Here is a 13,235-nt window from a genome sequence, read left to right on the forward strand (position 1 = left end):
GGATTTTGAAAATGCCAAATTAACTAGAAAATTAAACAAAAGAAATTCAATCAACCCAATTGTTAACTTGTTTGTTCAATTTTGCAATAAATTTATAAAATAAAAAAGGAGGAATATTTTTTTTATTCCAAAAATACAAGTCCAGTCAACGAGTGACGAAACAGTGACCAACGAATAATAAGCAAACAAAGGGATCTGCTAAAAAAAGCAAGCCAAGGATGCTAAGCACTAAAACTCCTAAGAATTAATCAAAACCCAAAACCCTTTTGTGTTTTCTTTTTATACTAAAAATCTCCTATAGAGAACGACCGCCAAAAACCTGGTCTTTTTGGTTTTGATCAGATCACTTGAGCAAGAAAAAACTAGATTTAGGAACCAAAATTTTGCAGAGTCAGAGTGACTGTAGAGGGAATTAAGTTACAGAGAGTATAGTATGGGGAAGGATAAAGGTGTAGTCCTTGAACAAAAGTGAAGCGAATCTTTTTGTGGGTGTTATGGAATATCACATAAGGAGGAAGCATTGCTCTCATCGACGTGATTTATCGGCTGATCGTTGCCCAGAAAAGTTGTTGGATTCAGATCAGTCAATAAGGCAATGAAACGTGTTGGGTTTCTTCACTTGTTCTTGCTTCCCTTCCTTGTTTCCATCGGTACTTATTCAATTCCCTTCGTGTATTTTATGGGCTTATTGGGATTCTGTTATTGAATCCAATTGTGTTTGTTTGCTTTTGGGTGTTGATCTCATAATTTGTTGCTTGTTCTTGCAAGTGGGTTTGTGTTTTCTTTGCTTTATATTTTTTGTTGAAATTCCATTGAATTGATCTTATACTTTTGTTATTTAACGTTAAAAAATTGGCAGCTGGCTTTGCTGCCTTGCTCTTAAAGTTTAATTTGAAATTTGATTTTTGCTATTTGTTCTCTCTTTTTGCTTGATAGACATAGATCATATTTTTTTGGCCCTTCTTCTTGACGATAAAGCTTATGGTTGTACATGGGGTTATTTTCGTACTCATTTTCGAACTTGGGGTACTGGTAACTCTAAATTCTGTTGATTTGGGACTTCTCCTGGATCCCATCTTTCTCAAGTATGCCCATATATTGCTAGGGCATAGTTTGCAGTTTTTGGAGTATTAACTTTCTGCTTGACAATTGGTTTCATCTCTCTTTCCAGTTTGAAAGAATTGAGATTAGTTGAAGTGTTGTGAGGATTTCCTTTCTCTTGTTAACTTTACTTGCTATTGCCTCACAGTTGATCTATCAAGTAAGATGATGGTAAATTTAATTTAATTTTGAAGTGGTCATTCTGGTGTTACTGCGTGACTCCACAAAAGTATTCCATAGCTTCAGAATTTCATCATCTATCCTTGACTTTTCTGCACTTGGGCGGAAGAGAGCTGTAATTTTACAACTATGATTGGTGGCTGAAAGTAGTGTCTATTGATGCACTGCTTTTCTTTTTATGAGCAGTCTAGTAATGCGCTTAATGGAATTTTTACATTCATGTGCGGCAGAATGCTTGAGAGTGCATGCTTTCACTGGAACATATGGAATAAATTATGGAAGGATTGCGGATAACATCCCTTCACCTGATGAAGTCGTTACACTTCTTCGAGCAGCAAAGATAAAGAATGTCCGGATATTTGACTTTGATCACAGTGTTCTCAATGCATTTAGTGGGACTGGACTCGAACTTGTGGTTGGACTTCCAAATGGATATGTGAAAGACATGAGTGCCAATGAGAGTAATGCCATGGATTGGGTTAAAGAGAATGTGCAGGCATTCCTTCCTGATACACATATTCGTGGGATTGCTATTGGAAATGAAGTTCTGGGGAATGAAAACGAACTGTGGGGACAACTTCTGGGTGCTGTAAAAAATATCTACAATGCCTTAAAGAAGCTTGGCCTGACTAAAGTAGTTCAGGTTACGACGGCTCATTCACAGGCTGTTTTTACTAATTCCTTCCCTCCCTCTGCTTGTGTATTCAAAGAAGGTGTTGATCAATATATGAAGCCTCTCTTGGAGTTCTTCTCCGAAATCGGATCCCCTTTCTGTTTAAATGCATATCCATTCCTTGCGTACATGTATAATGTGAACGACATTGATATTAATTACGCTCTTTTCCAGCCAACTCAGGGGGTCCGTGATTCAAATTCTGGTCTCCATTATGATAACCTGCTTGATGCTCAGATAGATGCAGCCTATGCTGCTCTGGAGGATGCTGGATTTAAAAAGATGGAAGTCATTGTTACAGAGACGGGTTGGGCTTCACATGGCGACAGTAATGAAGCTGCAGCTACGGTGAATAATGCAAGAACTTATAACTATAACCTGCGTAAAAGGCTAGCAAAGAAGAAAGGAACCCCTATGAGGCCAAAAAATGTGGTGAAAGCATATATATTTGCAACATTTAATGAGAATTTGAAGACTGGTGCAACTTCTGAGAAGAACTTTGGGTTATTTAAGGCTGATGGGAGCATTTCATATGATATTGGTTTTCGGGGACTTAAATCTTCGTCCGCAGGTTCATTGCATTTTTCTTTGAAGGTATGATTGTTCTCACCACGCCCTTGAAATATGTCTTTAGAATAGATGGTTCTTTTTTGGGGATGAAGATTGAAGATTGCTCATTAGGAGATCTAACTTAAAAATATAACGTCAGCATCATGACTTTTGGGGATTAATCATTGAGAATGAAATGTTATGACATTATTTTGGGGCAATATTAATTGTACCAGAAGAGAGGAATAAAACTAGCCTTGTGAGCTTGTTATTATGTTTTAGTTTCAACCTCTCTGTTTCATGAATCCAGGAGTTACTAATTTATTTGGTTAATAGAAGGGGAGGAAAACAGGAAAAGAATACTTTGCGTCTATTTTGAGTAAATGAAAGAAGCTTACAAAGACGACTTATTGCAAAATGTTTTTATGTTTTAGCAGAACATTAGTGTGCTATTCTGCACCCACTGCAAGAGGCAAATGATGCACTTTTGATAATGCATTGTTTAGAGATTTTTGCTTATCATTTCATGACTCACTAAAGGACTCGATAGCCTAGCTTGACACCACCATCCTTGCCTCAGCAACTAGAGTAGCCATCATTGCAACTTGCAAGTTAACTCCTACAGTACAGGACATAAAGCCATCGAATTTTCACTTAAGAAATGCACAGCCTTGATCTTGCAAGTTGCAACTTGTGGATGGGAGTATTCATTTAAGAAATGCCTCCGGTAAGGGTCTTGATCTAATATAGCATTTCGACGAAGGAGGTTACTGGCCTAATTATTCTCGATTGCATTGAGCTTTCCAACCTTATAAATGTATAGCTGGCGCCATCCAGCCAAACACAAATATCTTTCATCTCTTGCAATCTTTTAGACACTGATGACAATATCATGAAAAGAGGCAGGACTAAAAATTAGAGTATTGTGTACTGGGCTCCTGCATCCTGATTATGGCTAACTTGCTACCTCTTTGTGACAAAAATCTTCTTCAACATTATCAGTTTTCTTTCAGATCACTTCCCTTTTGATTTTTAAGTTGCTTAAAACTATTGATGTGGTTATGAACAGAAAACCATAAAGGTACACCCAACAAACTATTTGTGCCAGTGCTGAGCTAGCTTTAGACCCCAAACTAATAACTACTTTTTACTTTTGTCCTGAAGTCAATAATAAGCTGGATTAAACATGCGTGGCTATTGACACAAAAACTTAACTATTTATAATTGAAAAAATTTACATCGCAGTTGAGGCTTTACAGTTTCATTGTAGAGCTGACTTTCTCTTTTGTTCTCTCTCTCTCTCTCTCTGAAGATAGTTGTTTGTTGAATTGCTCTTTCATCATTGCTTGTAACTATAGTAAGTGAAATATTTACAATTCATTCTCAGAAGTGCACTCTAGTATAGAGAAGCCTACAGTGAAGGTGTAAATTGACTAATTGAGAGCGCTGCATGACATTTTTATTTGACTTCTCTAACCTGTTAAAATGACTACGGTGTGAACTCAGGATTAGCTCATTCTGGCAAAGTATGAGGTGCATTTGGTGTTCACTGGTACGAAATGTTTATTCAGTTGATATGAGAAGAAGATTGTATCATAGTGAGTGAGTTTAGTTGGAAAGAAGAAATCTTTGTGGGAGTGGTTTCTATGTGATCTATCTGTGATGTATGACTTTGGGGTATAGAGTGAACTTTCGAGACAAAATTTGTTGTGGGGTTGGCTGCTTTAAAAATCTACTTTACTATCCTCTGTGTTGGTGACAAAAAAGACCTGCTAAAGTTGCGGAAAATAATGTTGAGTTTTTTGGAATGAAATAGAGAAGTGATGGACTGGAAGTTTCCATTCTAAAAGGTTCATTTAATTGAACTCGCCTGCAAGAAGAAGCTACGTAATTGATCTGTAATCTAATAATTGCTTGTACCAGTGTGGCACCACCTTGTGCTTTTATCGATGATATTTTTCTTCCTGTAAAAGACTAAATGATGGTTTTAACTGACCATTTATTTTTTATGTGTTACTCTTAAGCTGTTACTAATCATGCTTGTGGTTGAGTTTAGTTCAGAAAATCTGCGCTAGAAAATGGTGTGGAGAATCATGGTCTTCAATAATTTATCTTGCTGTTTTCTGATATCGCTGTCATTCTTTTGCACGTAAAGCTGCTGTTGATCATTGTGTTTTATGTGTTAAAAACTTTTAAATATCACTTAAAAGAAATTATCCATGAGGTTCTCTGAACTGTTGCAGGCTTTTCGAGCACGGGATTGGTGTCCTTCATCTCTGCTCATGTTGGCAATCTCTGCAGTGGCACAACTTCTGCTCTTATGATTTTGGGCGTCTGTGAGTAAGCTTCAGGCACTAAACCAGCTATCAGAAGTTGACATGGCCGACACATTGACATGGTACCCTCTCGGCATCACTATTCAGAGCATATACACCATTGATTATTGAACTTCAAATAAACATTCCTGAAGTTGCTGTTGATTTTTATATATCTCAGCAAATGCATACAACTTTCAATGGGAAAAAACCCTTTCTTCATAGTAAAATTAGTATTTCCAATTTTCAAGTACATCTTGATTTAAGCCGTTTTAAGGCAAATTTGTGTATATTATATGGCATCATCGAAGGTATCTTATTTCTTCATATTTCTGCTTCTATGAAGTCTTCTTTCTCTACTAAAATAGCCCTAGGGTGATAGGGCTAGGCGGAGCGAAAAGGGTTTTTCATGAGAGGAACTGTTTAGGACATTTCAAAGAAATTGGGATGTTGAAACGATTTTTCTTTATTATTAGTACTTTTTGATAATCTCATGTCTATTAGGGTTTTACAGTTTTACTATTTATAAGTTGTAATTGTCTTCGGCAAAAAAAAGAAAAGAAAGAAGAGATCATTCCTAATGGATTTTAAGCTTTCTTGGTAAATTCCAAATTATGTTGGTTTTGTCATGAATTAACGAATCGATCTTTATTTCCGCCCTACGGCAAAAACCACGTGACATTATATGCAATTTCACAAAATGCTTTTTCCAGGATTTGGTAGGTGCTTAAAGTCAACGCGTTTATAGGGAAGAGTTCTTACTTCTTACTCTTCTTCTTCTTATTCATACTTGATCGATGACATTTGGCTTCATGACATTAGTGGAAAAGGAAGCCGTCTTTGAATGTTCTCTCTCTTTTTTGTGTGTGAGAGAGATTTTTTTTACGTATAATTATCACTGTCAATTCAATTGTGATCAAGACGTGTTTTGAAGTTCCATTAACAAAAGGGTTTGAATTGAATAGATTTTGCACTTTCAAGTTGGAACTTTCCAACCCTTTCTTTATCAATGATATATATATATCACCAATGTGAAGCATTGACGAATTAATTTGTGGAGTCATAAGGTTAGGTATCATGAAATGACTAGAGAATGAAATCTATATTATAATAATTAGTCATCAACAGGTGTCATATATATACACACCGAATTGTTCTGCATGAATCTACAAAAAGATGCACCACAAAGTTTTCTCAAAATTGATTTTCTACGTCTCTTAAATATCTATGGTTATACATATTAGGTAGAGACGATTCAAATATTTGGAATTTAGGAGGAGGTCATTTTACTTCCAAAAAAGATGCAACCATGACGTCCCATATCAAGAAAAAAAAAAATTAAGTTGTGGGTTTGATTCTTTTCTAATTTATATGTAATATTTACAGATTGACACGTGTAATTTGTGAGTTTTTGTGCGGGTTGATAAATTTATATAGGGTACACCCAAATAAATAGTTCATGACTTCATGTAAAGAGAGAGTCTTGTATCAATGTCTCTAAAGAAATTCTTCAATTTGGCCCCCATTGAATTTCTAAATTACAATTTAACCTTGAAAATTACACTTTTGTTTTGAAATTTGCCCTCATCCACTCACGGCCTTTTAATTGGTCATATGCAAAGGAACAAAAGCAGAATTGCCAAATCTTTTACAAATCTCCAAATCTCAAAGGGACTCAAATCTAGCTTTCACACACAAAAATGGATGGACCGCGAAGAAAGAGTTGTTATCGATTTGGATAAATATTAGGTATTAGCATTTGAGTGATAGTCTAGTCGTGAATTTTTTTAGGGTAAATTTATATGGATTCAGAATTTTCTGAATTCGATTCTCACTGAGAGTGATACCCTTGTGCTCAAACTACCCTACCTTGAGTTGAAGTTATATAGTATCGTTTTCGGTTAAAAAATAAAAATAAAATAAAGGTTAGGTGAACATGAAAATAAATATCAATTTTTTAATAAACTATTGGACATAGAAAAAGCAGAGATTGTAGACCATATATTCGTCCCACAAATGCCCATTCAACAACTACTCCATTCGCGGAAAGTACTCCAAACGACTTGGCCTGCTTCTTTTGACCTTCCAATACCATTTCAATCTCTATATATATATTCATCTATACATACATAAACTGACACCCAAACACCACAAACCGTTCCAAGCACTAAAAACTAGAGCTAGCTAGCAGGGGCGACCTGAGACTCAAGAACACAAGAAACAGAGCAGATATGGCAGCAGTTCTTGCTTTGTTGTTGGTGGTGGCAGGGTCCATTGTAGGAAATTCACAAGCAGTAGAATACGTTGTAGGAGATTCTACTGGCTGGGTGGTTCCTTCTGCCAACACTTTTTACTCCACCTGGGCTTCTGGCAAAAACTTCTCCGTTGGTGATGTTCTAGGTGAGTGATTTCGTTTTTTTAAACGAGCCGAGCTGCTTTAAATTTCATAGCTTCTTTGATTTTAGAAAATTCACCCCTAACACTACAAATCAATATTGTCATCTTTGTGTATGAGCCCACACGATTTTATTCTCCTGGGATAGTAGATTTTTTGCTTAAAAAACTAAATAGTTGGGTTATGCCAATTCGATTCGTGATTTTCAGTCTTGATATTTGATGATCTTGGTCTTACCTTAGTTTATAATGTTAACCTTGTTTGCAGTATTCAACTTTGCGACCGGAGCGCATGATGTGGCTGTAGTGACAGATGATGCTTATGAAAGCTGCAACACAGCAAACCCCATCAATCAAACAAACACCGGACCGGCAAGAATCACTCTCACCAACGACACTGACTATTACTTCATTTGCACCATCGCCGGCCACTGTGCCAGCGGACAGAAATTGGAGATTGATGTTGATGGAACTGGAACTGCACCCTCACCTACCTCCCCGCCACCACCTTCTAGCGCAGCCTCCTCTCTTGTTGCTGCTCTCTTCGTCTCCTTGACGTCCATCGCCATTGGTTTCTTGTATTGATTATTTAGTGATTGCCTGTTAATTTTTCTCTCATACATTGCTGCCTTTTGATATCGGATTTATTGTTGTGTAGTTGATATGTATTTTGAGAATTTATATGCTCATCAGATTCCATTTGAATAAAAACAGTTATTTTTTATAGAGTAAACAGATTTTGTTGAAAATCTTAGTCAAACGCATTGAAGATATTGTTCGTTTTAGGTCACGAGCCCGCGTATTTTTTTTTTTCATGGATCATCGCCAATGATTATTAGATTCAGAAAACGCGTCTTCAATGTGAGAGTAATTGAGTTTTATTTATAAACCACTCGGTTGAGTTATGTTGGATCGATGTGAGATTTAGTATAAACATCAAAATTATCCAACTTGTGGGTTAGTGGAAAGAGTTAGAAAAGCAAACATAACAAATACAAGTATACAACTCCTATACATAAACTTGTATGCCGCTTATTTTCATCTTCCAATGCACTTGTATTTTGTGTTAACCAAATTCCACAAAAGAAATCAATATTTTTCATGAAATATAAACACAAAGTTACAAAGAAGATTTTGAACAATTCTTTTTGTTTCACACCTCTCTCTCCCTACTATTTCCCTTGAGACTTGTTTTTGTCATGATCCACCCAATCAATCAATTTATTAGTTAAAGCAAAGCACTTTGCCATTAATATAAGAAATTATTAACAAGCAAGGCATTGACTTTGTAAATGCATGTAGTCAATATGGTTTTGTGTGGTCTCAGCTTCTCACACGCCAAAGTTACTAGAAGTCCCATTTCTCTGCTGCCGGCCTTACACCTCCTACCACACCTGGAAACTCCGCAGCTTCTGTTGGTGTCACATGCCTCAGCTTCTTGTCCATTGCCCTTGCAATTTTGTACTAGAAGTATGATTTGAGCTATGTAGAGTTTGATTCATTTTTGTACGGAATAAATCTGCTAATTAAATTGGGTTTGGATTACATTATCAAAATGTGACATCAAATTGTCAAGATTTGGCTATCAGTTTTGTCTTGGTCTGGACTAATCGCTATTAATGGATTCTGGACAAGAAAGTCGTGTTCTTTACTGTTGGTACGGTATCAAATATTGTATTCTTATCATTTTGATCATCTACAGTCAACGGAGGAATTATGAGCCTAATCAATTATAATAAATAAAAGGGTGACCCACTTGAAAATGTTAAATTAAGGCCCTATTTCGTATTAATATTGTTTTCTATTTTTTGTTTTGATTTTCAAAAAATAGAAAACAAAAATAAAAAAATAGTGTTTGTTTGTGATTTTTGTTTTCGTTTTTATGAGAACCTACGACATGTTTTCAAGACTTTTGAAAACACAAAAAAATGGTTTAAAACACCACACACAACAATCTCATTTCTCTCTCACATGACATACGTACCAACCATTCTCTCATTTTCGCATTTTCGGGTTGGGTCTGACCCAGGCTTTGGGCGTGGGTTTATCCCGGGCCAAACTTCGTGCCTGGGTTGGTCTCGAGCCAGGCTTTGGCCCCTAGCTAAGCTAGGCTACGGGCATGTGTTGGTCTCGAGAAGGTCTTTAGGGTCAGGTCAATCCTGGGATGGGCTTCAGGGTTTGGTCGATCTCAAAATGATCCTCTGGGTCGGGTCGATCGTAGGATGGTCTTCGAAGTTAGGTCGGTCTTGGGATGGATTATTGGCTAGGGTTGATCTCGAGACGATCTTCAAGAATGGGACAGTCTCAAGGTGGGTTTCAAGCCCAGGTCTATCTTCGGGGTTGGGTTGGTCCCAAGATGGTTCCGGGGTTTGGTCAATCTCAGGACGAGCTACGGACCCGGGTCAGGTTTCGGGGTCGGGTCAATCTCAAGAAGGTCTTCGAGGTCGGGTCGATCCTGAAACAGTCTTCAAGGTCAAGTAGATCTCGGGAAGGTCTTCGAGATCGGGTCAATCCCTGGAAGGTCTTCAGTCGGGTCGATCCTGAGACGGGATTCTGGGTCGGGTCAATCCAGAAATGGTATTCAGGGTCTAGTCAATCATGTGTTTGGCTTCAGGGTCTGATAGATCTCGGGCAGGGTTTCAGGGTCGGGTCGATCTCTGGCAGGGTTCAGGGTCGGGTCAATCCAGGGGCAAACTTCGGGGTCATCTCAATCCCAAGACGGTCCTCGGGTTTGGGTCGATCAGGAGGTGGGCTTCGGGGTTGGTTTACGAATGACAGGCTAAGGGCCTTGGGTCAATCTCGGGACCGTCTTCTAGGGAGGGTTGGTCCCGGGGAGGGCTTTAGGGTCGAGTCATTCCTGGGATGATCTTCGGGGTCGAGTTGATCCCAGGACGGTCTTCGGAGTCGGGTCAATTTGGGGCTTTAGGGTCGGGTCGATCCTGGGTCAGGCTACGGGGTTGAGTTAATCTTGGGGCGGGCTTCGAGGTTGGCTCAATCTCGTAGCGGTCTTCGGGGTCGGGTCGATCCCGAGACAGTGTTCAAGGTCAAGTCGATCTTCGGTCGGGCTTCGGGGGTCAGATCAATCTCTGGACAGTCTTTGGGGTTGGGTCAATCCTAGGGTGAGCTTCGAGGTCGGGTCAATCCCAAGAAGGTCTTCGGTCAAGTCAATCCTGAGATAGGATTTGGGGTCGGGTTGAGCTTCAGGGTAGGGTTAATCTCAGGGCCTCCTTTGGGGTCATGTCGATCTTGGGGAGGGCTTCGAGGTCGGGTTGCTAAGGAAAAACTACGATCCCCATGTCAATCTCTAGACGATCTTCGAGGTCGGGTTGGTCCTAGGGCGGGCTTCAGGGTCGAGTCAATCTCGGGATGATATTCGAGGTTGGGTTGATCCCAAGACGGTCTTCAGGGTCGATCGATCCCGGGGTTGGGTTTCGAGCCCTGGACAATTTTCGGGGTTTGGTCTGTTCCGGATGGTATTTGGGATCAGGTCAGTCCTGGGCAAGGCTACAGGCCCGGGTCGATCCTGGCAGGGTCACGAGTCTATCCTGGGTTCAGCTTCTACCCGAGTCAGTCTCCGAACCCTGGTGTTTCTTGGAGTATGCTATTTTCTGGTTGGGCTATGAGTCTGCTTGATCCTGGGCCAAGCTGCGTGCCCAAGTCTATCTTGAGTGGACTGGGTCGGGCCTGGGCCTAGGCTTGATTTCGGGCATTGACTTTTTCTATGAATCAATAGCATAGCTGCAAAACATCTCGCATGAAGATCTTATATTAAATCAAAATTTTTGTTTTATATTTTTGTTTTCACAATATTTTGAAGTGATACCAACAGGACCTAAAATTATGTTTTGTTTTTTTGGACACATGGGTCAAATCCCATTGTTGTCGATCCCAATCCAAATTAGACAAAATTTGTCATCGAATTCAGATCTTTATCCGTATCGAAAAGCCGCCCATATATACGTGTGGGCTGAGATAAAGATGGTTAATTAATTTTCACTCCAGTCAATTATATACAAAAGCAAAATAAACAGAAATCGCATGGAACGACTTGTTCAAAGTTCTGGTATGCTCGATAGACTTTTCTAAAGAAGCAAATCTAAATTAGCAGATAACTAATGAAGAAATTTCATCAAAAAAAAAATCAAACACTTCAAACTAAAGGCATAATATTTTAGAATAATTTAACCAGACGAAGTAAAATGTGGCTATAGTACAGTCATAATACGTTGTCTTACACGGTCCAAAATGAAGCAGTCAATCTGGGATGGCTAGACAAGATAAAGAGTTACAAGTCACTGACATTGTCAATGTCTTGCATTCATTCTGATTTGGATGTATATATATGATTAAACCTATAAATACTCAAAGACCCACACAAAAATATCATCAACACAACATTTGCAACGCAAGATTACTAACAACTTCAGCAACACAAAGACAAGATCAAAAGAGAGATTGTAATCACATTTTGAGAGTTTTTGAGATCGAATATGGTGGCTTCTCGGGTGGTTTGCATGATTGGATGCCTAATCCTTGTAGCTGCTATGGTGCACGGTGCAACCGCGGCTACCTATGATTTGGATTGGAAAATTCCGCCTAACAATTCCTCTGATTACTACGAGGATTGGGTTAGCAACAGGACATTTCAGATCGGAGACTCAGTTGGTAAGAATTTCTTACTTGGAATTTTTGTCCATGCTTAGAGATAATGTTGGAAAATCCGGCCTAAACGCTACAAACAAATATTGTCTAGTTTAGGCCAAAGGCACGCAGAACTTTATTGTTCTCGCTCTGTTACCATTTAAAAAATGTGTTAGTAGTGTAATAGAGACTAGACCTTTACTTATATGTCATCCGGTTGAGTTATACTAATTTGATTGGGTTGAGTTATGTCAAACCCAACAAGTGGACATGTAGAAGTCATGTCTAAATGTACCGAGTCTTTGTTCTGATACTATGTTAGAAAATATAGCCCAAACACTACAAACTAATATTGCCCGCTTTTGACTAAAGTCCCGCACGACTTTGTTAGAAGAGCCAACGTCATTGGTTTCTAGACCTAGAAAACGTGTTGGTTATGTGAGAGGAACTGAACCTTTACTTATTTGCCACTCGGTTAGGTTGTGTCATTCCGATGTGGGATAAAGTATTAACAGATAAGATAACAATTTTTTGTTGTGTGTGTTAACAGTGTTCAATTGGAACGGCACGGATACGGCAGCGGACGTGCCTGAATTCTACTACGATAACTGCACAGACTTTGGGACAATTCTAGTGAACAGTGGGGTTATGGTTACCTTTAAGGTAAATGGAACCTTCTACTACATCTCCACCATTGACACACACTGCGAACAAGGCCAGAAGATACGTTTTGTTGTCGGAGACGGGGAATTTGACGTCAATGAGACCGGTGCTGCTGCTCCTCCTCCGCTGGCTTTCCTTGGTGGCTTCTCTCTGATCATCTCTTCCCTTGCAGTTTTATTCTTCACTAATTATATGTAAATTTAATTAGAATTTCCCACCTATATATATACATATGTAGGTTCTATATATTCTTTGTGTGTGTATTGTTAATAATGGTGTATTCTCAACATATGAATGAATAATATACTTTGTAGTAATTGACGTGATTTTTTAAAATTAATTTCAGCATTCAAGCACAGGTTTAATTATTGTTTAATTACTCAACATTAAGGTACTAGCTAGTTGTGGTAATCTTGTCAGGTAAATGAGGGAGTTATATCCTTATAAAATCACTTAGAACTTTATAATAAGTAATTAAATGTCACAATTCAATCTATCAATCTACACATGTTTATGAGATTTGATTAAGCATCGTTTTTTAACAATACTATTGTGGTCACACTTTGGTTTTAACCAACTCACCCTAATATTAGGTGAAAATTTATATTTGTGGGGGTCTCTCGACCAGAGTTTAAGTTCATATCGGATGTTCAAATGATAAATTTGTATAATATCATTATCGGTTATCAAAAAAAATTAAAACAAAGTGACGATTTAAA

The 13,235-nt window shown here is 38.4% G+C and overlaps 3 protein-coding genes across 3 annotated transcripts; all 3 read left to right on the top strand.

Annotated features, from left to right (window-relative positions):
- The first annotated feature begins 213 nt into the window (after nucleotides 1-213).
- Nucleotides 214-5,157, top strand: LOC119997296 (glucan endo-1,3-beta-glucosidase 11-like). The gene is made up of 3 exons (XM_038844206.1): nucleotides 214-650; nucleotides 1,512-2,548; nucleotides 4,747-5,157. The coding sequence occupies exons 1-3, from the start codon at nucleotides 596-598 to the stop codon at nucleotides 4,825-4,827; spliced, it is 1,173 nt and encodes a 390-aa protein (XP_038700134.1). The 5' UTR covers nucleotides 214-595; the 3' UTR covers nucleotides 4,828-5,157.
- A 1,787-nt stretch (nucleotides 5,158-6,944) lies between these two features.
- LOC119996249 (umecyanin-like) lies at nucleotides 6,945-7,945 on the top strand. The gene is made up of 2 exons (XM_038842812.1): nucleotides 6,945-7,218; nucleotides 7,481-7,945. Exons 1-2 carry the CDS (start codon nucleotides 7,050-7,052, stop codon nucleotides 7,795-7,797), a joined length of 486 nt encoding a protein of 161 aa, XP_038698740.1. The 5' UTR covers nucleotides 6,945-7,049; the 3' UTR covers nucleotides 7,798-7,945.
- A 3,642-nt stretch (nucleotides 7,946-11,587) lies between these two features.
- On the top strand, nucleotides 11,588-12,842 carry LOC119997751 (stellacyanin-like). The gene is made up of 2 exons (XM_038844936.1): nucleotides 11,588-11,877; nucleotides 12,404-12,842. The coding sequence occupies exons 1-2, from the start codon at nucleotides 11,703-11,705 to the stop codon at nucleotides 12,712-12,714; spliced, it is 486 nt and encodes a 161-aa protein (XP_038700864.1). The 5' UTR covers nucleotides 11,588-11,702; the 3' UTR covers nucleotides 12,715-12,842.
- The last annotated feature ends 393 nt before the right edge of the window (nucleotides 12,843-13,235 follow it).

Source organism: Tripterygium wilfordii, chromosome 4, assembly GCF_013401445.1.
Source record: "Tripterygium wilfordii isolate XIE 37 chromosome 4, ASM1340144v1, whole genome shotgun sequence".
NCBI classification, from domain to species: domain Eukaryota; kingdom Viridiplantae; phylum Streptophyta; class Magnoliopsida; order Celastrales; family Celastraceae; genus Tripterygium; species Tripterygium wilfordii.

Coding starts and splice junctions, on each gene's coding strand:
- LOC119997296 (XM_038844206.1), top strand. CDS start 596: ATGAAACGTGTTGGGTTTCTTCACTTGTTCTTGCTTCCCTTCCTTGTT. Junction 651..1,511: donor TCCCTTCCTTGTTTCCATCG/GTACTTATTCAA, acceptor CATGTGCGGCAG/AATGCTTGAGAGTGCATGCT. Junction 2,549..4,746: donor CATTGCATTTTTCTTTGAAG/GTATGATTGTTC, acceptor GAACTGTTGCAG/GCTTTTCGAGCACGGGATTG.
- LOC119996249 (XM_038842812.1), top strand. CDS start 7,050: ATGGCAGCAGTTCTTGCTTTGTTGTTGGTGGTGGCAGGGTCCATTGTA. Junction 7,219..7,480: donor CTCCGTTGGTGATGTTCTAG/GTGAGTGATTTC, acceptor CCTTGTTTGCAG/TATTCAACTTTGCGACCGGA.
- LOC119997751 (XM_038844936.1), top strand. CDS start 11,703: ATGGTGGCTTCTCGGGTGGTTTGCATGATTGGATGCCTAATCCTTGTA. Junction 11,878..12,403: donor TCAGATCGGAGACTCAGTTG/GTAAGAATTTCT, acceptor GTGTGTTAACAG/TGTTCAATTGGAACGGCACG.